The 27629-nt window shown below is 44.6% G+C and overlaps 1 protein-coding gene across 1 annotated transcript in view; it reads right to left on the bottom strand.

Moving 5' to 3' along the window:
• Positions 1–27629, bottom strand: part of BEND4 (BEN domain containing 4) — a 202506-nt gene that overhangs the window by 18433 nt on the left and 156444 nt on the right. Inside the window, exon 4 of the mRNA XM_040335023.1 lies at positions 5101–5341. Coding sequence (XP_040190957.1) covers positions 5101–5341 — 241 coding nt within the window. The remainder of the gene's footprint in view (positions 1–5100; positions 5342–27629) is intronic.

Here is a 27629-nt window from a genome sequence, read left to right as displayed (position 1 = left end):
AAAAAAAATGTTTTTACTAGTAATCGTAGCGTTCACTAAGTGACACTTTTTTGGGCGCCAGTGACACTAATACAGTAATCAGTGCTAAATAATATGCACTGTAACTGTACTAATGACACTGGCAGAGAAGGGGTTAACATCAGGGGCAATCAAAGGGTTAAATGTGTCCCTAGGGAGTGCTTTCTAAATGGGGGGAGGGGAGGAGGTGCTTGTACTGTAAGAAGACAGAGATCCATGTTCCTGCTTAGCAGAAACACCAGATCTCTGTGTTCTTACATAGGCAGACCGCCATTCTGTCTGCCTCAGGAACAATCGGCAGGTCAGCCGGACCCGCTGGTTGGCTCCCGCTGTGTCCAAACACAGCAGGAGCTGGTCGTCGGCAGCGCGCGTGCGTGCCCCAGACCAGGAAGAGCAAGATCACATACAGCTAGCTGATTTCAGGCAGAGAGACTGCCCCTCTGCAGTAAAAGTACTGCATGAAGGTAAAAAACACCCCCTAATACTTACCTGAGCTCGCTCCCAATCCAGCGATGTGTATGAAAGCTGAGCTTCTCCCAGGTCTCTCATTCCTCAAGCCCCCACTCTATGTGTCCTATGGAGCATGCGCTAGTGCCCCCAGAGCAAGTGGCTTGCTATTGGAGGCACAGGCTAAAGACAAGGAGCCAGGAGCATGGAAAGGGGATCCAAAAAGAGGCAGATCGAGGCTGCTTTGTTGAAAACCATTGCACAGAGCAGGTAAGTATAACATGTTTGTTATTTTTTTTTTTTTAAAACAATGAGCCTTTAATGCAACTTTAAGGCCCCGTACACACGACCGGTTTTCTCGGCAGAATTCAGCAAGAAACTCGATGGGAGACGTATTCTGCCGAGAAAACCGGTCGTGTGTACACTTTTCGCCGAGAAACCCGTCGGGAAACTCGTCGAGCCAAAAAGAGAGCATGTTCTCTATTTCCTCGTTGGGCAATGGGAACATTTGGCTCGACAAGTTTTTTGACAGCCGAACAAGGAACTCGACGGGGAAAACAAAGTGTTTTGCCCGTCGAGTTTCTCGGTCATGTGTACGGGGCCTAACGCTTAGGCTGGCCATACACTAGTATAATATTTTTTGTTTTTTAAATATTTTATTGAAACTTACAAACCACAAACAGAAACAGAAATGGGTAGATTTACAAAGCTTGTATCTAACTCACTACCAATGTTTCCTTTTTACTGCATTGATATTATGTCTTTGTACCTAATATCATGCTGTTTTAATCATATTAACATATATGTACATAGCAGAGGCGTAACTACAGCCTTCAGGGCCCCTGATGCAAGAAACCATGAAGGGCCCCCCTGACTTCTGGTCCGGGCCTGGGTCCCTTTACTCTCATCGCGGGGCCCTTTATTAGGGTCCCACAGCTGCCTCCTTCCTGCCATCTTGGGGCCTCCACATGGTGGTAGAACACCAAGGTTCAGTCGCAAGTGCAACCTTTGTGACCCTGGTAGTTCCGCCACTGTGTTCCACATGCATTTAGGTAACGCCATAAATGTTATAGATTTTACCAGCATGTAAGACCTGCACTCCCAACATCCAAAAGGCTTTGAAACAGGATGTTACTGACAGGCTCAGTGAGCGAACCCTGAGCAGATCACCCATGGCAGGAGGAGATCTGACAGTAAGTGGCTCACGTTGGGGACACTGATGGAGGTTGGAAGGTCAGACTGGCAGCATTGGGCCAGCAGCAGTGGGAAGTGGTGTGGGGCCAAGTCAGGGGGCAGTTATCAGTAACAGAAGAGCCGGTGCAAGAATTTGGTCTACACAGCGAAGGTGCATTTTGATTTTTCATGCTCTTCCACTCCACCGTCTACCTGCCACCCCTCTCCCCTCCACAATGCAACCCCCCCACCCCTACTGTCCACAGCCACGCTGGGACCTCCTTCACACTATGCACGTGTTTGTGATGGGGTGCAACGTGAAGGACGACTCTTCATATCCCCCCATGACAAATCCATCCCCACCCAATCCAATCCCCCTCTCAGCAAAAATCTTCTCCCCACCAGGTTCTACCTTCCAGCAGAACTCTCCCATCCTGGGTCAAAAACGCCCCCCCCCCCCTCCGCCCCCCATCCTCTCCAGCAAAATCCTCTTTCCCCTATGCCAGCATAAGTACTCTCCCCAGTTATGTCACAGATCCTACTACCCAAATCCCCCATCTCAGTACAAACCCCCCCAAAACACAAATAATCTCCCCCTCTAATATAAATCCATACTTCCCAACTGTCCTGTTTTGGTGGGACCTTCTTGAGATACAAATGAAATCCTGTGTATCTGGACTAAGGGTCTGTTTATACTAGAATGCTGTGAGGGAATCCTGTGTTTTGTATGCATTTCAAAATGCACTCCCATAGCGATCTGTAGTGGGTGTCAACTTAACCTTTCCATGATGTGCCTCCTGGCACACATGATTTGATAACTCCCGATCGCTTGCATCGATCACAAGCTTTCGGTTAGATGCCGGTCACTGAAGAGGGTGCTCAGGGCGTGCGCTCTCGGCACAGCGCTATCGATCGCAATTCATGCAAATATGCAGCCTTTCTGCGCCAACGACCAGGCACCAAAAAGCCGCATATTTGTGTGTGGCCCGGTGCCAAGGGGTTAATGACTACCCAAATGCAGGTAGCAAATGCAGTGTTTGCCTGCACCAGAATGTATGATCAGCAATACCATGCAGTACCATGCGATCCAGTTGCTGAGCATTTTGTACAGTAGCGCATGCACAGTTCTTGGTGCAGACTGACATGGTTTCAGCCCATTCAAATGAAAGGGCTGAAATTGCACAGGACCTGGAAGGCATGTGAATTGCAAAGGAACGCACAGCATGTTCCTATGTGATTTGTGGTGTAAACCGGCCCTGAGTCTTGGAGCCCATTGCAAAAAAAAAATACAGGCACTTGGCTTCACTAACTTGTCTGACAGGGGGACACTAGCATAGGCACCTGGAGCAATTGCCCTGAATTTCTAGCAAAGTTCCCAGGATTCCAAACAGTACGATTGTCCCCTCAATAGCAGCAAGTTTGTCTTTGAAGATGGGGAAGGGGCAAGTTGTCAAAAAATAATTTTCGCAGTGATTTGGGGGGATAAGAGCATGCTGTATATGCTAGGGGGCACACTTTGGGAGGGGAGAGAAATTGTGCTGGAAGGGGGGTTGAATAAAAAAAAATTCTCTCCCCTCCCAAAGTGCCCCCTAGCACAGTGACATACAGCATGCTCTTATCCCCCAAAATCACCTGAAGAGTCTGGTATTGATTTTGAGGGGGACCCCTATGCTATTTAAAAAAAAATGGTGCAGGGTTCCCCTTAATATCCATACGCAATTTGTTTTAATTTTGGTGTGGGGTTCCCCTTAATATTCATACCAGACCCAAAGGGCCTGTTAATGGACTGGGGGGGGGGGGGGGGGAGACCCATGCCATTTTTTTCAATGACGTTTATCTGTATTGACAGGACCCAACAATTCATTATAGCCGTGAGTAGTTTTAAATGACTTTTTTTCCTTTAGAAATGTCATTTTGTGCAGGGACTGTTCTAAACATGGGAAAAATGTGGCACTTTACAGGCATACTAGGCACCCCCCAGGTACGAAATTTAAAGGAATATTTCACTTTTATTTTTTCACTTTAAACATTATTAAAATCACTGCTCTCTAAAAAAATGCAGTTTTTAAAACTTTTTTTTGCATTGATACATGTCCCCTGGGGCAGGACCCAGGTCCCCAACCTTTTTATGACAATACCATGCATATAAGTCTTTAAAATTAGCACTTTTGATTTCTCCCATAGACTTTAAAAGGGTGTTCGAGTTTGCCCCAAACACCCCAAATTGTTCGCTATTCGGCGAACACCCGATGTTCGAGTCAAACTTACGTTCGTCTCGAACATCTGGCTCATCTCTAATTGTTAGGGTTTACACACATTTCAGAACTGTGCACAGCATACCATCCTGAAGAAACTATGTACGGTATTTTCCGGCGTATAAGACGACTTTTTAACCCCTTAAAATCTTCTTAAAAGTCAGGGGTCGTCTTATACGCCGGTAACCTAACATCCCTTACCTTATCCTAAGACATGCAGAATCGCGGCCGTCCATTTTTTCAAAGCCGCACCTCCTACTTCTTCTGTTCCGTGATAGGCGGAACACTCAGCTTCCCTGGAGACACTGTGTTTAGTGTCAGTGTCCGCCTATCACGGAGGCCCTCTCGTCCTCGGACGAGAGGGCCTCCGTGATAGGCGAACACTGAACACAGTGCCTCCTGGGAAGCTGAGTGTTCCGCCTATCACAGAACAGAAGAAGTAGGAGGAGCGGCTTTGAAAAAATGGACGGCCACGATTCTGCATGTCTTAGGATAAGGTAAGGGATCGTCAAGACACAGTCAGGCATGTCATAAGGGAACAGTGAGTCTGGCATGTAATGGGGCACAGTGAGTCTGGCATGTAATGGGGCACAGTGAGTCTGGCATGTAATGGGGCACAGTGAGTCTGGCATGTAATGGGGCACAGTAGTCTGGCATGTAATGGGGCACATGAGTCTGGCATGTAGTGGCACAGTGAGGCATGTAATGGGGCACAGTGAGTCTGGCATGTAATGGCACAGTGAGGCATGTAATGGGGCACAGTGAGTCTGGCATGTAATGGCACAATGAGGCATGTAATGGGGCACAGTGAGTCTGGCATGTAATGGGGCATAGTGAGTCTGGCATGTAATGGGGCACAGTGAGTCTGGCATATAATGGGGCACAGTGAGTCTGGCATGTAATGGGGCACAGTGAGGCATGTAGTGGCACAGTCTGGCATGTAATGGTGGCACCGTGAGGCGAGGCATGACTAGTAGGAAGGGGGTAGTCTTATACGGCGAGTATATCCCAAAACCAACATTTTAGCTGGAAAAATGAGGGGGTCGTCTTATACGCCCAGTCGTCTTATACGCCGGCAAATACGGTACATAAAGTCATGAGTGACATAAGAAGAAATGACAAGGCAGCATATCACAGGAAGCCTGCTAGAGAAAGACAGTACAAGAAACGAAGGAGGACGAGTAGCCTGAGTGAAAAGATGCAGTACCTCTGAGACACGTTACTTTAACAGGATCCAGAGGACGTCTTTCAGGACCAGTGTCTCCTGACTGCACTGACCTTTTCCTTTTCCCAAGGCCACATGAATATTTAAGCTCATCTGTTGAGAACACAAATCGGATGAGGTATCGCAGGAGTCGCCTTCCATCTTTCTTGGAGGAGTTAACGGCCTCATCCCATTGTTTACTAGTGATGTATACTGGGTAGTTGTTCAGGAGCTGTTTGCTGCCCTGTAGAGGTGACAGAAATAGAAGAAGGTAAGTGCCATTCTTCAATGCTCACATACCAAAAAAAAAGACATAAAAAAGTAGTAAAAAAAAAAAGGTTTCTCACTTTATTGTAACATGTTATATCATTTTACCACCAAGAACAAAACTTGGATCCAAACAAGCCAGTTCACCGATCATCAGCCATCTTTTATGGCAGTTCATCTTCTTCACTTTTTTAAAACAGTTTAATGCATTTCCTATTCTATAGGATGTATAACTTTAGTTTTCCCATTTCTAAGACTACTTAATCATCTGTATCTATCTGGCCTTTTTTACATTTTATTTTTTGCCATGGAAGGTGTATACAGAAAAACTGAATTCTGGAACTAAGGCCTAGTACACACGAGAAGATCGATCCGCGGAAACGGTCCGGAGGTCCATTTCCGCGGATAAATCCTCTGGCGGATTTTGATCTCATGGTTTTACTTACCATGAGATCAAAATCCCCGCGGAATTCCCTCCGCGGTGACGTGTCGCGCCGTCGCCGCGATGATGACGCGGCGACGTGCGCGACTCTGTAATATAAGGACTTCCACGCATGCGTCGAATCATTACGACGCATGCGAGGGATGGATTCGGACGGATTGATCCGGTGAGTCTGTACAGACCATCGGATCAATCCGCTGGACTGGATTCCAGCGGATCGATTTCTTAGCATGTTAAGAAATTTTGATCCGCTGGAAATCCATCGCCGGGAAAAATATCCGCGGAAAATATCCGCTGGGTCATACACACCAGGGGATCTATCCGCTGAAACCAGTCCGCGGATAAATTCCAGCGGATAGATCCTCTTGTGTGTACGGGACCTAAGAAAATCTGTACCACATGCAATGTGTAGTAGGCTAGCGATATTAAAGGGTAATCAAAATAATTGGGTACAGTGTATGTGTGCCACGTAGGTGTCTCACCTACACATAATGAGGGTCTTACGACTGATATAAAGAAAACTGATTGTTTTTGTTTTTTCTCATCTGGGGGCTTTGTAGAAGTTTGAGTGGGATAAAGCCTTCATCCATAGGTCCACATCTTACCTGGTAACCACACTTCATTAATAGTCCCAACTGTCCATAGGCCTTTATATACACTATGGGCCAGATCCACAAAAGAGATACGACGGAGTAACTGCTGTTACTCCATCGTATCCCTTGTCCTAACTTTGGAACTGATCCACAGAAGCAGTTTTCCAAAGTTAGGCAGAAGATTGAATTACACTGCCGGATCTTAGGATGCAGTACCGCATCCGCCGCTGGGGGCATTTCGAGTCGAAATGCCGCTTCTAGTATGCAAATTAGCACTTAGGGCGATCCACAAAGCTTTTCAGCTTCGTTTTTTCGCCGTAAGTTTTAGTTTGCAAGTGTAAAACTAGGGCTGGTTTTACAAAGTGGAAAGTTAGTCACACCATGTAAAAGCCCATTCAAGCGACGGCATTTGTTATGCATTCCCGAGGGAGAACTCCACGGCAATTTGTAAAATCAAAACCCCATGTTGATGAGGACAGGACCTCTTCCCGACAACCCTTGCCGTTGGTTGTCGGGGTCTGCGGGCGGGGGCTTATCGGAATCTGGGAGTCCCCTCAAATAAGGGGGCCCCCAGATACCGGCCCCCCACCCTAAGTGAATGGATATGGGGTACATCGTACCCCTACCCATTCACCTGGAGGCAAAAAGTTAAAGTTATTAAACACACAACACAAGGGTTTTTAAAATAATTTATTAGTCTGCTCCGGAGGCCCCCCCTGTCTTCTTTATTAGCTCTAATACCAGGGGGGGCTTCTTCTTCCACTCTCCGGGGGTCTTCTCCGCTCTCCGGGGGGGGTTTCTTCTTCCGCTCTCCGGGGGGGGGGGGGGGCTTCTCCGCTCTCCGGGGGTCTTCTCCGCTCTCCGGGGGTCTTCTTCTATCTTCGCCGCTCTCCGCTGTTGACTCGGCGCACCCCGGTTCTTCTGCAGCTGTCCGGTGCCTTCTTCTTCAGCGCTGGCTGCCTGCTATCTTCGTGTGTTAGCTCAATTACTAACAGGCAGCCAGCGTGGTCTTCTGTGGGTACCTACCGGAGCATGATGGGACGGTGATGCCTATATAAATGGGATGCAAGGCGCGCTTCCATCATTGCAGTGAGAAGAGGCGACGTGTCAACATCGGAAGAAGGGAGAAGAAGAACATGACGTCACAGAAGACCGCGCTTATTTGAGGGGACTCCCAGATTCCGATAAGCCCCCGCCCGCAGACCCCGACAACCAACGGCAAGGGTTGTCGGGAAGAGGTCCTGTCCTCATCAACATGGGGACAGGGTGCTCTGGGGTGGGGGGGCCCGCAGTGCGCCCCCCTGCCCCAGAGCACCCAACCCCCCCATGTTGAGGGCATGCGGCCTGGCACGGCTCAGGAGGGGGGGGGGGCGCTCGCTCGTCCCCACTCCCTTTCCTGACCGGCCAGGTAGCGTGCTTTGGATACGGGTCTGGTATGGATTGTAGGGGGACCCCCTACGTCGAATTTTCGGCGTAGGGGGGGTCTCCTTACAACCCATACCAGACCTAAGGGCCTGGTATGCTCCTGGGGGGGGAACCCATGCCGGTTTTTTATTTGAAAATTGGCATGGAGTTCTCCCTCAGGAATGCATGCCGAGCGACGCTGTCAAATTTTAAATTTTTTTTCCCGACGCAACTTTTTTAAGCCGGCGCGATCCACAAAACTCGGCGTAACGTAACTTCGCGCATGCGCAGTACGGCCGGCGCGGGAGCGCGCCTCATTTAAATGGGACTCGCCCCATTTGAATAGGAACGCCTTGCGCCGGCCGGATTTAAGTTACACAGCCTGAAATTTCTAGGTAAGTGTTTTGTGGATCGGGCACTTAGGTAGAAATTTTAAGGCAGTGTAACTTAAATGGGATTTTTTAAGTTGCGCCAGGTTTTTGTGGATCTGGCCCTATATTACCAAAAGTATTGGGACTGACCTCTGAAAGAATGGTCAAATATTCCCATAGACACACTCCTAAACCTTGTGGACAGCCTTCCCAGAAGAGTTGAAGCTTTTATAGCTGCAAAGGGTGGACCAACTCAATATTAAACCCTACAGACTAAGGCTGGGATGCCATTAAAGTCCATATGCATGTAAAAGGTATGTGTCCCAATACTTTTGGTGATGTAGCATGTGTGAGCTGACTGATGCAGGAGGCTCTCTTTCTCACTATCTCTGCTATCAATGCCTGCTGCTGGGTGAAAAGGCTGACTGCTGACAGAACACTAAAAAGGTACATGTGCTGCTTGTTTGTTTGGGGAACCAATTAAGGGACAGTCTGTTTAGTCAGTCAGAAACTGAATTGAGTTTAGTTAGTGGAGTGGTTTGGACGAAATAAATAATTGTTTATGCTTATTCTATGCTGTGCAAATCGTGTTAAATCCACACTCTGTGCTACAGATACACCCAACACTTTTAAACTCAAAAACATAATAAACATAAATATATAAAAAAACTCCTGTAAATACAGTGAAAGTAGGGCTAATCCCACTTGAATACAGCACTTAATACACTAATACACAGTGTTCCGAAACCAAACATAAATAATGTTGCACAATCGTATGTATGGTTTGTCTCTGAAATCAGTTTTAGCTAAGCCTGTCCTCCTAACCATGCACATTTCCCCATCTTTCACCCATTTAAAGACCCTGCAAGTACAGAAAATTACCCGTTGATCTGCTAGAAATGCTGTGGGCTACTAATTTCCTCTTGTAAAATGACAGTGCATACCTTTTTGTAGACCTAAATTGCAAGACTTGGCATGAGCCCTGCCAATTTGCCTGTTGTTAAACTACTAAGCTACTGAGTGAGTGAGTGAGAAACTTATATAGCGCAACACATGCGAACTGAATCGCCTCTGAGCACAGCTCTGAGTTTATGACACCATCAATAGATATTTTTTGCATTTAACAAACAGATATGACAAAATGCTTTGAATGGTATATTTTTTACCAGGCTAAACAGTAACAAATAAAAAAAGCTCATTGTCAACGTATATCTACACTTTAAAATAGCCCATGCTGATCTGTGGTTGTTCCTGTGTATTTGTGAGTCACGGCATAGGAGGCACTGACTAGTTCACATCCAATTTAGAGCTAAAAAAAGTTCATATACTGCCCAGAAACATCTCATCTTGTACATTTACTGTAAATGAGTATTCTGTCTGATCTAATCCCAACAGCTCTAGCGGCAGTTTCCACGGACCTACAGCTTTCCTACCATCACATGTTAACCTGAGATATTTATACCTGATGGAATATGGGTGTTACAGAAATAGTGGGCTATCTGTGTGGCCAGGAGAATGCTTGTATCTGTTTTCATCAAAGTACCGTGCAAGAAGTATGGGCTTTACAGCGGACAGCTCCCAGGTTGCAGCCTTGCAAGGTCTTGGTCAAACGGGAGAATAACAGTTAGGTGACCAGATTATTAAAATGAAATCCGGGGACATATATTTTTTTTTTACTAGTAATGGCGGCAATCAGCGGCCCCTTGCCGCCCACCTCACAGCCTGTAGAGTCTCACTCTCCGGGCCCCGGCTACTACTGGGTGGGGAGCGGAGGAAGATCACTCCACCAGGGAAGGCAAGGAGGTAAGCAAGCAGGCGGCTGGCTGGAACTTGAGCCAAGGCAGAAGAACAAGTGAATGGTGCTGAATGGGCATGCACCCGAAACTGAAGAAATATTCCCTCCGCTCCGACCAGCACATGATCATCAGAAAGGACAGATAATGGAAAAAAAATACACTACCCCAAGCTAGTAGGTGCGGCGGAGCAGGGGTGTGTGATTCAGATTTTTTTTTTTTATTCTGCACTGACTGTCTTTGAAATTGCCCCAGTCCCTGTTCAAATCCAATCCGGGGACAAAACCGAGGACAGACTTGGTCCGGGGACAGTGTCCTCAATCCAGGGACTGTCCCCTGAAACCGGGGATGTCTGGTCACCCTAAATAACAGTGATCCTCGAAAAACGAATTTTAACAGGTATCGGAAGATGGCACAGAGGTTACGGAATCAGGAGCCTGGGGACACAATCTCAGAGAGTTCTTTGCCCAAGCATGATTACCCCATTGCACTGGGAAGTATAAAGATAACTCCGGCCAGAAATATAAAAAAACACTTTCATAAATGAGATATCCTACCTGAATTAATCCATACTTCCTATTTTAATTATTTCAGCAGCCAGTAAACAATTCCTCCTACCGTATTTGCCGGTGTATAAGGAGACCGGGCGTAAAAGACGACCCCCTGATTTTACAGTTGTTTTTTAAGATTTTTTGCCTGTACTGATCGTATAAGACGACCCCCCCTTCCGAGGCTTCCGACGCTTCATATTTCTTCCTTCTGGAGCCATATTCTTCTTCCTTCTTGCTGGAGCTGGAGCCAATCACGGCGAGCAATGTATTCTATTAATGAATACAAAGCCTGCTTGGATTGGCAGAGGCTGTAACATCATCAGCCCATGCCTCTCGGATTGACAGAGGTTGTTACTCCAATCCGAGCAGGCTCTGTATTAATTTGAATACATCGCTCACCGGGATTGGCTAAGAGAAATATACTGTATGTAGCCAAAGCTACATACAGTATTACCGCACATCCAGCAGGCATCCGAGCAGTTGACCCGGCGTATAAGACGACCCCTGATTTTTGGCCATTTTTTTTAAGTGTAAAAGGTAGTCTTATCCGCCAGAAAATACAGTAATCTTCTTTTTTTGAGGGCTCAGTCACTCTGATTTCCTGTGCATTAAATGGGTGGCTGCTATGCCCTTGTGGTTAATGGTAGTATATGTGCCCCTCTTTAGTTCTCTTCTATGAGGAGGATATAATTACGTTGCTATTCACTTCATCCAACACTCAAACTCCAGTTTGTCCCATTCACCAATGCCTGCCAAAGCCCATTGACAGTGATGTAGGCAGAAGCGAGGAAATAAGCCTGAGACACTTGGCAGCACCACAATCCCCCAAATATTATGAACAATGTTCTAATGCATCATGAGACTTGTAGTTGCTCAGGAGGGCAGAAAGGCTAAGATGTGACCTGGGGACCTCCTGATCCCCCCCTCCCAGCAACCAGGCATCCCTGCACTTTTCACAGATTCTCTACAGGGTTTAGGTCAGGCGAGTATGCTGGCCAGTGGCCAATCAAGCACAGTGAAACCATGATCATTAAACCAGGTATTGGTACTTTTGGCAGTGTGGGCAGGTGCCAAGTTATGCTGGAAAATGAAATCAGCATCTCCATAAAACTGGTCAGCAGAGGGAAGCATGAAGTGCTCTAGAATTTCCTGGTAGAGGGCTGTGCTGACTTTGAACTTGATAAAACAGAGTGGACCTACACCAGAAGATGGCATGGCTCCCCAAATAATCACTGACTATGGAAACTTCAAACTGGACCTCATACAACTTGGATTCTGTGCCTATCCACTCCTCCTCCAGACTCTGGGACCTTGATTTCCAAATGAAATGAAATGCGTGATTTGAGGAGCCATGTCATCTGCTGGTGTTGGTCCACTGTGTTTTATCAAGGTAGAGGTAGACCTCTACCAGGAAATTCTAGAGCACTCCATGCTTCCCTCTGCTGGCCAGCTTTATGGAGATGCCAATTTAATTTTCTGTTTCAATCATTTTTATTAATGCTTTAAAAAGAGTAAAAGTAACAAGAACACTTTGCTGAGCAGCAAACAATCCTTGTAAGCTCTGTATAGACAATGGTACAGGATGGGGGAAACAAAACATCGGAAAATCTTGGCAATTAGGTGGGTATTCGCTAAGCTCACGAGTGAGCATTTCACCACCATCAGAAGTGGACCGGAATAACATATTTTGTGTTAGATTATAGGTATAAAACATCAAAACGCTTGTGGACACTACGATGTGGGCTTCAATACAATCACCCCTTGGATCATAGCGTGGGACAATAAAACCCAAAGATATTAAGGTCAAGACCATCTTAAATAATAAGACAATGGTAAAGAAAATACTGCGCTCATCCAAAAAAATATAATAACCAGCAAACAACTGTAAGTGTTATATTACACCAAAAACAAAAACAGAAAAAGCTGCGCTAATAAAGTGACTATATAAAGATTCCTCTATATAAATACCATAAAGAATTGTTAAAAAGCAAAACTCTCTATATAAACAAAATGGATTGATATAATATATAAATTACCCCATTGATAAGTGTAAATAATAAAGTCCAAATATTAACAGTCCAGATCAGGTAACTTCCAAACAGCTCTCCACCGGGAAATCCTCAATGCAGATTTTCACGTTCAGTACATATAAGGATGTGCCATAAAAAGAAAACTTGCATAGTGTAAAATCCGGGTTAACTTTAATAATAAGATATAAAAATGCGCGCTTACAATCTCTCAATTGTTTGAAGCATATAGTAAAAATCGAGCCGGCCGGCTCCTCGATGTGCCTGCCCATGTCTTCCGGGTTCAGCTGGTAACGCGGTGATGTCAGAATGTCGCCTGCCCAACGTTTTGTCGCAAGGGGACGTTACCAGCTTCACAGGATGCCACTGGAGTCCTCTTCCATTCCTCCATGACGATAACACAGAGCTGGTGGATGTTAGAGACCTTGCGCTCCTCCACCTTCTATTTGAGGATGCCCCACAGACGCTCAATAGGGTTTAGGTCTGGAGACATGTTTGGCCAGTCCATCACCTTTACCCTCAGCTTCTTTAGCAAGGCAGTGGTCGTCTTAGAGGTGTGTTTGGGGTCGTTATGTTGAAATACTGCCCTGCGGTCCAGTCTCCAAAGGAAGGGGATAATGCTTTGCTTCAGTATGTCACAGTACAACCACAGTTCCCTAAATGAACTGTAGCTCCCCAGTGCCAGCAGCACTCATGCAGCCCCAGACCATGACACTCCCACCACCATGCTTGACTGTAGGCAAGACACATTTGTCTTTGTACTCCTCACCTGGTTGCCGTCACACACGCTTGGCACCATGTGAACCAAAAAAGTTTATCTTGGTCTCATCAGACTACAGGGCATGGTTCCAGTAATCCATGTCCTTAGTCTGCTTGTCTTCAGCAAACTGTTTGCGGGCTTTCTTGTGCATCATCTTTAGAAGAGGCTTCCTTCTGTGACAAAAGCCATGAAGACCAATTTGATGCAGTGTGTGGCTTATGGGCTGAGCACTGACAGGCTGACCCCCCACCCCTTCAACCTCTGCAGCAATGTTGGCAGCACACATACGTCTATTTACCAAAGACAACCTCTGGAAATGACGCTGAGCACATGCACTCAACTGCTTTGGTCGACCATGGCGAGGCCTGTTCTGAGTGGACAAAAAAACAAGTTCATTGAGTGCTAAAAACTGTCAGTCATACGTGAGGATGTCATAAATCAGCAAGGTAAAATTAACTAAATCCCAGTGCAGCCGCCAACCACTGGAAAGTTGGATGAACAAAAAGGGAAACAAAAAAGCAGCGCTCTATGGGTTGGTTCCAGAAAGGACTTTGATAAAGCTCAGAAGCGTGAATGGCAACCCAGCAGCTGGTGATCCACTATTTCCCTGTCTCTGGCACGGGGCTGACGTCACTCAGCACGCCTGGTTTCTTCTGCTTTGCTCGGCTCTCCCAGTCCACAATATTCCACGGTGGCTGCTACACCTCACTGCCCACAGCCCAGTCTGGTTTTTCCTGGTCACCAGCTCGAGTTCCTACAGCAGCTGGCACAGCGTTCCCTCTGCACCATGTGGTCTCACCCTCCTGGATGCAGGCAGAGTCAATGTCCACGAGCATGCAGATATTGGACTGCAATCCTTTTCACCAGGCTTCCATCCATCTCAACATGGTCCATGGTGCTCCTTACCATGTTTGACCAGCAAGCTTTTTGGATGACATTAACCCTTCTCCACCCGGATGCTACCAGTGGTATCATTGGCTTTGCACATCTTTATTTTGATTACATATTTGCATAATTGTTCATTGCAGCATTTGAAGCACTGAAGCCTTATAGTTTCCTGCATTTTTCGTTTATCAAGCTTTCAGTACAATAAACCATTTTTTTACTCAACTCATGTTTTTTTTATGCACTTTCTGGAACTAACCCATAGAGCACTGCTTTTTCGTTTTCCTTTCTGTTCTGAGTGGAACCTGTACTGTTAAACTGCTGTATGGTCTTGGCCACGTGCATGACCTGTTGGGGCGCCTTGAGGACTGGAGTTGAGAAACACTGATGTAGAGCAACAATTCTTTTTTTTCAGATCCTCAGAGAGTTCTTTGCCATGAGGTGCCATGTTGAACTTCCATGAGAGAGAGAGAGAGAGTGATAACACCAAATTTAACACACCTGAGACCTTGTAACACCAAAGAGTCACATGACATCTGGGGGGGGGGGGAATGGTTAATTGGGCCCAATTTGAACATTTCACTTAGGGGTGTACTCACTTTTTTTTGCCAGCGGTTTAGACATTAATGACTGTGTGTTGAGTTATTTTGAGGGGACAGCAAATTTACACCTGTTATATAAGCCGTACACTCACTACTTTACATTGTAGCAAAGTGTAATTTCTTCAGTGTTGTCACATATGATAGAAGAAAAGATTTAAAAATATATTTACAAAACTGTGAGGGGTGTACTCACTTTTGTGAAATACTGTATATCACTCTGTGTGTAACAAATCTATATAAAATATTTGAGTTTCACTTTTTTAATTGCATTACTGAAATAAATTTACTTTTTTTTATGATATTCAAATTTTATGAGATGCATATATTATGACAAAAATAATTATGCTCTGACAGGCAAAGTTCTGGAAAGGGTTGGTATATGCCTCCAAGATACCTTCATGCTGGTTTTTTTCCTAGATTGAGCATCCTGGCTCAGTGCCTGCTTTTCTCTGGCCTGGGACACTATTTTGTCTGTGGAGCTAAGAAGTGAATAAAACTACTATGGGTAGGTTCACTTATGTACATTTTCAATTCAGTGCTTTTTCTAGTTTTTATGTTTTTTATGCAATTCTATGGGGTCAAAATGCACCAAAAGAAGTACCTAAAATTGTTTCTCAATGCAGGGACCATTCACATTGCATAGCTGTGAATGGTCCCTAGACAATTATTCCTCCACTCGTTCCTTGTTTTGCTGTGGGCTCATCCCAGGCAGCTGAACCCAGTGTAATATATATACGGTATATAACTTTTTCACTTTTTTTGTGTGCTTGCAGTTCTACATTAATATAGAACGCATCCATGACACTCATGAATATTCCATTTAAATCCTTGTTTTTTTTTTCACTTAACAAAATCTTTTTTTGAACAATGTACACATATAAGATCACAGTAAGAATACTAAGTACAAGGTAACAAAGTGTGCTCACAATAAAGATCGTATTTTGGGGTCCCCAAAATAAATCACAAAGGAAAAGTATATAAAATAAAAATAAACAATACGTTGCGATATAGGTAAGGGTACAAATGCGATGACATTATAATACATTTGGCTTAGACATGGAAATGCCATTAGTGAGAAACTAGGGGCATCAGGCAGAACTCTCATTATTGTTTCGGTAGCTTGTAACCACCGGTTTTGCAGTCGGACAGACAACCTCTATTCATATATAAGAATTTCCTATATGTCTTATAGGTGTTATTTATTTCAAGCATCCAATCGGTAAACTGGGGAGGTGTAAGTCTCATCCATTGTCTGGCTAACACTTTTCTAGCAGAGAATAAAGTTTGTGTAAGAAAACCTTAGAAAAATCTGTCTATGTCCGAATCAGGCAATATTCCCAGCAGACACTGTTTCGGGTGTAGGGTTAACGAGAGCCCTTGGTGTCATGTAGAAATGTCACAATTTGTGTCCAAAAACCCTATATCATCGGACAGGACCAGAATAGATGGTAAAATTTACCCACATCTCAGAAAATATAAGACAGGTCCTCTTTGGAACCTAGCCAGTCAAAGGTGTAAGATATAAATTTGGGATAACCTGTCTGAAAGTTTGGGTAATAGAACCTTGCATGCATCTTAAGCCTCACTCCACTTCTTATCATCCACAACATTCTGCCAGTGGGGTTTAATCCCCCATGCCAGTTTGAAAGAGGAAGGAAGAAGTAGCATGTAGAAAGTAGAAATACATTTTTGGAATTCTTTACTTTTACCCACTTCCATTATGGTATTGGGAACTGACTGTGGTATTATTGAGGTGAATTGGTCTGTAAGGCATGACGGACTTGTTTATATGTGAAAAACACAGGAAGCATAAATTCATGCTGCATTCATTTTTAATGAAAGGAAAAGAAGTTCAAATAGATTCTGTCCATGTGTGAAGTGGCATTACATCTTTCACCAGCCATGCCACTGCTACAACAAGGGAGTGGAGTTTAGTGAGGAGAGGTGGGGATGTATTAAGAAGGTTTATTAATAGGAGACATTTCTTTTGTGATGGGGAGTATAACTTTACTCAGGTGGCAGGCGGGGGGCTGTAAAGGGGTGCTGACATAAATAATATATATTTTGCTGTAGTAACTCTGCCTGTAAAAAAAAGGGTTTATGTTACTTTTATACATGAGGCTGAGTATGTTTGCTTTTGGGGCTAGCCTTCATTAAAAAGGCCATGCACACCTATGTAGATTACATACAAAAACATAAAACTACCAGAAGGACTTCTTTCCTCAATAGGGAATATAAAGATGCTACATGTGTAACAGTAAGGGCCCTTTCACACGGGGCGGATCAGTAATGATCCGCCTCCGTGTTTCCGTAAGCTCAGCGGGGATCCTCCGTAAAATCCCTGCTGAGCCGTCGGCTGACAGGGCGGTCCCCGCACACTGTGCAGGGACCGCCCTGTCTTTTCTCCGCTCTCCCCTATGGGGGGATCAGATGAAAACGGACCGTGTGTCCGTGTTCATCCGATCCGCAGATGGAAGAAAAAAATAGGATTTTCTTCCGTCCGCAAAATCAGAGCTTTGCGGAGGCGGGTGATTACGGGTGTCAGCAGATGTTCATCCGCTGACACCCGCAATCACATAGGGACCAATGTATGTCCCGTTTTCATACGCAAATGGATGGATGAAAATGCGGACATACGGTCTGCACATGTGAAAGGGGCCTTAGAGCCGGTTCACACTGGGGCGACTCGTCAGGCGGCTCAGCCGCCTGACTAGTCGCTCCCCATTCAATGCAATGGAACCGTTCTAATAGGAGCGACGCAAGTCGCTCCGACTTAGAAAAAGGTTCCTGTACGACTTCGGGGGCAGCTCGGGGCGACCTGCATTGACTTCTATACAGAAGTCGTTTTGCAGGTCGCCTCTAAAGTTGTCTTCAGGACGACTTGCAGAGTCGCCCCCGAAGTCGTGCCGCGGCTGTGTGAACCGTCTCTAAGCCCTGGTTCACACTGGGTACGATTTGGAACGATTTGAGATGTGATTTGACATGTCAAATCGCATCTCAAATCGGCGGCAATTGTCGGCAATGGCACTGTCCTAATCAGTGCGACGCCGCATCTGCGATTTCAAAAAGTAGTTCCTGTACTACTTTTTGCGATTTCGGGCCGCGATTTACATTAAATTGCGGCCGAAATCGCGGCAAATCGCGGCAAAATCGCGGCCGCGAAATCGCGGTAAAATCGCGCATTTTACCGCGATTTTGAATTCGCAGCAGTGTGAACCTAGGCTAAAGGTCTTCTTTATGGTATAAATGTAAATTTGTACAGCTATCTATAAATAAATAGGTTTCTCCAAAACATTCACACATCCCATCCTGTTCTTGGACAATAACATCTACCTTTTCATGGTAATTGGATAAAGGTGTGTGGATATACACTCATCAGCCATAACATTATGACCACCCACCTAATATCAAGTAGGTCCCCATTTTGAGATGACAACCAGGCACTTCATATCATATAAACAACTCATATTCCAGAATCCAAGATGGCTGTGGCAGAATCGCATATGCGTATGTCAGGTCTGGTCTCAGCCCTTCCTTCTCAGAGCTCTGTGCTCAGCTGTCAGTTAATTGCCAGCACTCTTCATTCCACAGTGACTCGCCTGGTCTTCATTTCCTGCTCATCAGTTAGCTTTGCTAGCTATTTAAACTGCATGAATCATAACTTCCGTGTCTTTGCCTTGGTCAACATATCCGGACTCTCTCTGCTGTGTTTTCATGTGAAATGCCACGTACACACGATCATTTTTCGGGTTGTAAAAAACTACGTTTTCAAGCTCTAGAAAAAACAAAGTTTTCAATTTCAATTTCAATTTGATCATTAAAGCGGCCTTTCCTACACACGATCGTGAAAAACAAAATGCTCTAGCAAAGCGCAGTGACTTACAACACATATGACGGCACTATAAAGGGGAAGTTCCTTTCGGATGGCGCCATCCGAATGGAACTTCCCCTTTATAGTGCCGTCGCACGTGTTGTATGTCACTGCGCTTTTTTTTTTTCACAATCGTGTGTAGGCAAGGCCGTTTTAATGATCATATTGAAAAAAACTTTGTTTTTTCTAAAGCTTGAACAACATAGTTTTTTACAACCCGAAAAATTATTGTGTGCACGCGGCATTTCACATGAAAACACAGCAGAGAGAGTCCTTGGGGCTGCTTTTGCCGATTTTGTGTTAGTATAAGACGATTCACGCTTTTATGTCTGTTACAGCGTGATGAATGTGCTTACTCCATTACGAACGGTAGTTTTACCAGAACGAGCGCTCCCGTCTCATAAATTGCTTTTGAGCATGCGCAGATTTTTCACGTCGTTAAAGCCTACACACGACCATTTTTTACAACCCGAAAACGACAACGTTAAAAACGTTGTGAAAAAATAGAGCATGTTCGAATTTTTTTTTGCCCGTTTTTCAGTACCCGAAAAATGCTCTGAAGCCCACACTTGTGATGACATTAAAAAAAAACGTAATTTTTTTTCAACCCAAAAAATGATCGTGTGTACGCGGCAAAAGACTTTTGCTTGGCTGATTTCCCTGCTGGTTCCTGATCCTCTTTGCTGCACCCGACTTCACTGATCTCTGGACTCCTGTTTCTCTGGCTAAGTTTTGACTACATTTGCTCTGTTTATACCATTTTATTAAAGCGGTTGTAAACCCTCCTATCTTTTTCAGCCAAGGAAGCTGCCATCTTGGCCTTTGTTCAATCTTCAACTGCCATGAAGCTGCACATGTGATCAGTTATGACACCAGCCATTGGATGGTTTGACAGTTTGGTTGAGAGCACAACCAATGTGCAGTTAGCATTCCCGGCATGCCGGGAATGTTAACAGTTTTTTTAAGTGTTACATCGATGGGTTTACTTCCGCTTTAAATACTGTGATTTTTACTGCACTTTTGCCTCAATCTGATTCATGGTTTAAGACAGCATAGTGGCGTGTGTTCTTTCTCTGCCATACTAGTTTCGTCAAAGATGACATCATCAGGAGCTCTTTGACGAGACCAGTAGCGCACAGATGGAACACGCCAATGCGATCCTGCCATGGCCATCTTGGATCCTGGAATATGAAATGTTTATATAATATGAAGTTCCTGGTTGTCATCTCTTTTTATAACATTCATTACACTATCGAGAGCGTGTCTTTCTTTTCATTATACTATCAACTGAGTATATATGCCCAACGATCTATTAAAACACAGCAGAACCATCGTTTGACATGTGGTTTCGAGGAAAGCGGATATCTTGGATTGATACAAAAGTGCTGGTTGATCACTATTAATTGGGGCTCATATGTTTCTGTTAAGGCTCCCTCTGTTGCACACGGAGGTGCTGCGTGGTTTAACATTAAAAAGTTTGGTGGTGTTTGGTATCCACATCGGTCATTTCCCTCACAATTGAAGAATCAGTGAATTCACTGTTTTTGCCTTCCCATTTGGATTTCTTTGTTTTATGTTTTTCGATTTGTGGTGACAGATAATAGTTTAATATATTTGCATTGCACTGTTGTATTGCACATACTATTTAATTTATCTTAGCTCTGCACTATTGTTTTGTAACAAGATAATCAGTGTTATTCACTATACACCTGTCAGTGGTCGTAATGTTATGGCTTATCGGTGCAAATATTGGGGTATTTTCCTGACACTCATTAGAAGTGAAAAAGTGGTTTAGATAAACTACAAAACGTCTTCAAAATTACACAACAAGCCCAGCTGAATGTGACTAACTACTACTAGATATACTAAATTGATTTATTTCACTAAATTCCCATTGTAGAAAAACTGTGATGTAGGGAAGCATTAAGGGAAGTAAAGTGTGTGCTGGGGGGAGGGGGAGGGCTGTATTAATTAATTAGAGGGTGAGATGCTGGAAATGTTGCTTACTAATGACATTCCGGTAATGATTTTCCTGCGAATGTGTGAATCATATGTCACCAGAGTGACAAATGTAAATATTAAGCAAATTACATGAAGTATACAGAGTTCACACAGAGTCTCGTCATCCCATGGACAGAGATAACTACAAGATAAAAATATCATTTAATAGCGTTTACACAAAACAGAAAATAATGTAAGCTCGATGAAGATACAGTTTTGTAAAATGGCAATAAAAAGGCATCACGCTTTTTATTGTCACATACACACATTTTATGAGGATATGCTAGGGGTGATGAACAATGGCAGCGATACAAAAATCAGTAATATATACTTACATCATTGGTCTGCATTTATATCACAATGTACATGCACAAAGGCAGAACTCATCCTTGAACCCATCTACTGATTGTACTGATATTCATTGCATTGGATGTCTAGTTTGTTGCAAGCCTATAAACTACACTAAGGAATTTGCACATCACCCATTTACTAAAAGCATAGTAATGATCAAAGCAGAGGTTCACCCTAAAACAATTATATACCATTACATCCAGCATACTTCCGACATCTACAGTATGCTGTTTTTTTGTTTTGCTTTTTGCGTACATACCGTTTTATTATTATTTTCCCCCAGGCTTCTGGCTTCTGGCTCCCGCGGGAGTGGGCGTTCCTATTCAGAGGTTAGATGATTGACGTCTGGTGAAAAACTTCCCCTGACGCATAAGGCGCGTCACCAGTTTTCCGTAACTAGCTGACCTGCGAGTCAGCTCCATATGGCGCCTGCGCAGTCAGCTCTACACGGCGGGCGCAGGCGCCGTATAGAGTCGACTCGCAGGTCGGCTAGTTACGGAAAACTGGTGACGCGCCTTATGCGCCAGGGGAAGTTTTTCACCAATCATCTAACCTCTGAATAAGAACGCCCACTCCCGCGGAAGCCAGAACCCGGAAGTAAAATAACAATAAAACGGTATGTACGGCAAAAAAAAAAACAAAAAAAACCCAGCATACTGTAGATGTCGGAAGTATGCTGGATGTAATGGTATATAGATGTTTTTTAGGGTAAACCTCCGCTTTAAGGATTGCATCTAAGGATGAGTTGAACTGTTTGTTTGGACAACGCAAACACTGTTAACCTGCTGAGCGGTATTCCTGAGTGTGGCTCGGGGTGAATTTTTCATACCAAAAGCGGTAACCCCGAGACACACTCGGGATTGCATCGCAGGATCCATGTAGAGGTTACTTACCTTGTCCCCTGGATCCTGCGATGTCTCCCCGCTGTGCGTGTGTGCCGCCGTGTCTCGCTCGATAAACAATGCCAAGCTCCATTCCCTGCGAGCATTGCGACGCACGGGGACGGAGTTCAGCGCCAAATTCAAAAAGTAAAAAAAACACAGTATAGATACAGTATACTGTAATCTTACAGATTACAGTACTGTATCAAATAAATACACTCCCCCTCTGTCCCTAGTGGTCTGCCCAGTGTCCTACATGCACTTTTATATTATAAATAATTTTCTTTCTGCCTGAAAACTGGAGATTGTCCATGGCAACCAAAAAGTGTCCCTTTACATCAAAAATCTGACATAATCATACCGCCAGGAAGGTTAAAGTCTATGAGACACGAACATGAAAAACCAAACATGCTCATTTTAAAGGCTTATATGCATTCTATTGTCATAAAAAGTGTTTGGGTCCTGCCCCAGGGGACATGTATCAATGCAAAAAAAGTTTTAAAAACAGACATTTTTTCAGGAGTAGTGATTTTAATAATGCTTAAAATGAAACGATTAAAAGTGAAATTTTCCTTGGGGGTTGTAAAGGTTTGTTTTTTATTTTCTAAATAGGTTACTTTAAAGCGGGAGTTCACCCATTTAAAAAAAAAAAAAAAATCTCCCCTTAGCTTCCTGCTCGTTCGGTCTAGGGGAATCGGCTATTTATATTAAAATATGTGCAGTACTTACCCGTTTTCGAGCTGCATCTTCTTCCGTCGCTTCCGGGTATGGGTCTTCGGGAGCGGGCGTTCCTTCTTGATTGACATTCTTCCGAGAGGCTTCCGACGGTCGCATCCATCGCGTCACTCGTAGCCGAAAGAAGCCGAACGTCGGTGCGGCTCTATACTGCGCCTGCGCACCGACGTTCGGCTTCTTTCGGAAAATCGTGACGCGATGGATGCGACCGTCGGAAGCCTCTCGGAAACCTGTCAATCAAGAAGGAACGCCCATTCCCGCAGCCCATACCCGGAAGCGACGGAGAGGATGCGTCTCGTAAACGGGTAAGTAATGCTCATATTTTAAAATAAATAGCCGATTCCCCTAGTAATAACGAGCAGGAATCTAAGGGGGAAAAGTGCCCTCTAAGGGTGAACCCCCGCTTTAAGCTAGTGCATTGTTGGTTCTCTTACCTTTTCCTTCAATTTCGCTTCTAAATGTTTTTTTTCTTTGTTTTCTTTGTCTAAATTTCTTACTTCCTGTTCCTCCTCAGTAAGGTGTTCAGTAAGCTGTTCTGAATGACTTTCCACAGCTTGGATGATGGTGGAAAGCTTACTGAGGATAAACAGGAAGTGAGAAATTCAAACAAAGAAAAAAAACATTTAGAAGGGAAAATCAAAGGAAAAGGTAAGTGAACCAACAATGTAGCTTAACTGCTTGCCGACCAGCCGCCGTATAAGGTCCGATCTGCTGGGCGAGATCACGTAGATCTACGTCATCTCGCCGTTCAGCCAATAGGGGCGCTCGTGCGCCCCCGCTCGCCCCTGATGCCGGCACGCGTGCCTGGCGGGCGCGATCACCGCCGGGAACCCGCGATCGCTCGTTACAGAGCGAGAACCGGGAGCTGTGTGTGTCCTGTCAGGGGGAGAAATGACTTATCGTCTGTTCATACAATGTATGAACAGCGAATTGCCATTTCCCCATGTCAGTCCCACCCCCTTTCAGTTAGAACACACCCAGGGAACATAATTAACCCCTTCCTCGCCCCCTAGTGTATGCCAGTGGCATTTTTATAGTAATCAATGCATTTTTATAGCACTGATCGCTATAAAAATATCAATGGTCCCAAAAATGTGTCAAAAGTGTCCGAAGTGTCAGCCATAATGTCGCAGTACCGATAAAAATCGCTGATCGCCGCCATTACTAGTAAAAAAAAAATATTAATAAAAATGCCATAAAACTATCCCCTATTTTGTAAACGCTATAACTTTTGCGCAAACCAATCAATAAACGCTTATTGCGATTTTTTTTAACGAAAAATATGTAGAAGAATACGTATCGGCCTAAACTGAGGAAAAACATTGTTTTTTTTATATATTTTTGGGGGATATTTATTATAGCAAAAAGTAAAAAATAATATTTTTTTTCAAAATTGTCGCTCTATTTTTGTTTATAGCGCAAAAACTAAAAAACGCAGAGGTGATCAAATACCCCCAAAAGAGAGCTCTATTTGTGGGAAAAAAAGGACGCCAATTTTGTTTGGAAGCCACGTCGCACGACCGTGCAATTGTCAGTTAAAGCGACGCAGTGCCGAATCGCAAAAAGTGGCCCGGTCATTGACCAGCAATATGGTCCGGTGGTTAAAGGAACCAATTTAGAAAATAAAAGGCGAACCTTTACAACACCTTTAACTTCGTACGTTGGGGGTGTCTATACTATGCCTCTAAAGTGGCGCATTTTTCCCGTATTTAGAACAATCCCGCAGCAAAATGACATTTCTAAAGGAAAAAAAAGTCACTTAAAACTACTCGCAGCTATAATGAATTGTCGGGTCTTGGCAATACAGATAAATCTCATTGAAAAAAAATGGCATAGCCCCCCCCCCCCAAATCCTATATCAGGCCTATTGGGTCTTGTATGAATATTAAGGGGAACCCCGAACCAAAAAAAAAAAATTCACGGGGTCCTCCCAAATTCCATACCAGTCCCTTCAGTAATACTTTTATTGTTTCACTTTAAGCATTATTAAAATCACTGCTCCCGAAAAAACGGCCATCTTTAAAACTTTTTTTTGCATTAATACATGTCCCCTGGGGCAGGACCCAGGTCCTCAAACACTTTTTATGTCAATACCTTACATATAAGCCTTTAAAATTAGTCATGTTAATCTCCCATAGACTTTTAAACGGTGTCCCGCGATTTTAGAATTTGCCGTAAACACTGCATAATGTTCGCTATTCGGTGAACAGGCGAACACCCGATGTTCGAGTCGAATGTAACATCGGGCTCAATCCTAATTGCATGTTATGGGTGTCCGTCATATGGACTTTGATGGTGTCAAATTATCATTTTTTTCGACCTCTCAAGACGCACATTGATGGCCAATAATTCACCCCACTGAGAAAGGATGACCCCCCCAGTTTCTGAAATGCCAGGGGTGACGGAATAGGCCCCGAGGTGGCCCCTCTTGCTCAGCCTCGCAACCCTCCTCCGCCTTTGAGAGGTTTTCTTGGACTTTCCTGACTTTCACAGTCAGTGGTGGCTGGTGCTCCAAAAATGTTTTGGGGGTGGCGCAAACAAACTGAAAAAAAAAAAAAATCAATTGCAGCCACTGTGCCCATCAAAAACAGTTACTGTGCCCATTAATTGCCACCACTGTGGCATCAAACGCAGCCACTGTGCCCATCAAATGCAGCCACTGTGCCCATCAAGCACAGCCACTGTGCCCATCAAGCACAGCCACTGTGCCCATCAAGCACAGCCACTGTGCCATCAAATGCAGCCACTGTGCCATCAAGTGCAGTCACTGTACCCATAAATTGCCGCCACTGTGCCATCAAACGCAGCTACTGTACTCAATTTCCTGCCAGTGTGCCCATCAATTTCTGCCAGTGTGCCCATCAATTGTCGCTACTGTGCCCATCAATTTCTGCCACTGTGCCCATCAATTGCTGCTACTGTGCCCATCAATTGCTGACACTGTGCCCATCAATTGCCGCCACTGTGTCCAACATATTTTGTTTAACGTTGAAACAATATATTTCTAACACACATCAGAGACATATTTAGAATTACACCCCAAAAACACTTCTGAGTGTGGTGATACCACATGTATGAGACTTTTTCACAGGCTAGCTATATAGAGGGGCCCGAATTCCAAGCGAGCACCTTCAGGTGTTCTAGGGGCATAAAAATATGCATCTAACTTCCTGACTACCTATCATATTTTTAGAGGCCCTGGAGCACCAGGACAGTATAAACACCCACAAAATGACCACATTTTGGATCATAAACCCCCAAGGTATTTTTAAAGGGGTTGTAAAGGTACAATTTTGTTTCCCTAAATAGCTTCCTTTACCTCAGTGCAGTCCTCCTTCACTTACCTCATCCTTCCATTTTGCTTTTAAATGTCCTTATTTCTTCTGAGAAATCCTCACTTCCTGTTCTTCTGTCTGTAACTCCACACAGTAATGGGATACTTTCTCCCTGGTGTGGAGTGTTGTGCTTGCCCCTCCCTTGGACTACAGGAGAGTCAGGACGCTCTCTACGTTGCAGATAGAGAAAGGAGATGTGTGTTAGTGGGCGTCCTGACTCTCCTGTAGTCCAAGGGAGGGGGCGAACACGACACTCCACACCAGGGAGAAAGCCTTGTATTACTGTGTGGAGTTACAGACAGAAGAACAGGAAGTGAGGATTTCTCAGAAGAAATAAGGACATTTAAAGGTCAAAATCGAAGGATAAGGTAAGTGAAGGAGGACTGCACTAAGGTAAAGGAAGCTACTGTATTTATTGGCGCATAACACTCACTTTTTTACCCTGAAAATAGAGGGTAAACTGTGCCTGCGTGGGCCGTGGAAAGTCTTTTTCCTGAAACTTCCCTCTTAAAGTTGGGGTGCGTGTTATATGCCTGTGCGTGTTATACGCCAATAAATACGGGGCCAAATTCACAAAGAGATTTGACTCCTGATCCGCCGTCGTATCTCTGAGATCCGACGGTCGGATCTATGGGACTGATTCATAAGAATCAGTTCCGCATAGATCTCCCTTAGATCCGACTGGTGTAAGTGACTTACACCGTCAGATCTTAGGCTGCAATCTCCCGCCGGCCGCTAGGTGTCGCATCGGTCTTTTACGCGTCGGATATGCAAATGAGGAGAACCGCCGATTCAGAAACGACCGCCCGCCCTTCGTTTTTTTTTTACGTCGTTTGCGTTCGGCTTTTTATAGTTACCCCTGCTATATGAGGGGTAGCTAATGTTAAGTATGGCTGTCGTTCCCGCGCCGAGTTTCAAATTTTTACGTCGTTTGCGTAAGTCAGTCTGGAATACGGATGGCCGCAATTGACGTTGCCGCTGAAAACAATGACGTCCTAGCGACGTCATTTGGAGCATGAGCACTGGGAAATTTCGCCGGCGGCGCATGCGCAGTTAAATCGGCGCGGGAACGCGCCTGATTTAAATTGTACACTCCCCCTAGCCGCGGAATTTGAATTCCGCCAGGGGAGTTACGATCCGACAGTGCAATTTTCGAGGTAAGTGCTTTGTGAATACTGCACTAGCCTCGCTAAATTGCACCAGCGGATCGTAAATCACATAGATTACACGGATCTAAAGATCCGCTAATCTATGTGAATCTAGCCCACGGTATTTAGGGGGGAAAAAAATTATACCTTTACAACCCCTTTAAGTCTCGCATGGTGAGTCTTTTAAAGGCTTAATTTTTCTGCCACAAGTTTTTGGAAAATGCTGAAAGAAAATGTAAAATATTTTACACAACGTTGCCAATTTAATAAGATATTTCTCACATGCACCGTGGGCATACTTAGAATTACAACCCAAAACACAATATACTACTGTTCATTATGATAACCACACGTGTGGCTCAATTTATGTTTACATAAATGTGCAGGCCCAACACTGTGGGGGTGTGTACAAGGTTGAGGGGGTGCTTCTTGGCCTTTTGGCTAAGACCAAGTGTAGTATCTGAATTCAGGAAGAAGTCTGATTTCTTTTGACTGTGGGGGGGGGGGGGGGTGCC

This window comes from Rana temporaria, chromosome 1 (assembly GCF_905171775.1).
Source record: "Rana temporaria chromosome 1, aRanTem1.1, whole genome shotgun sequence".
In the NCBI taxonomy this organism is placed as follows: Eukaryota; Metazoa; Chordata; class Amphibia; order Anura; family Ranidae; genus Rana; species Rana temporaria.
This window is presented reverse-complemented; position numbering and strand designations above follow the sequence as displayed.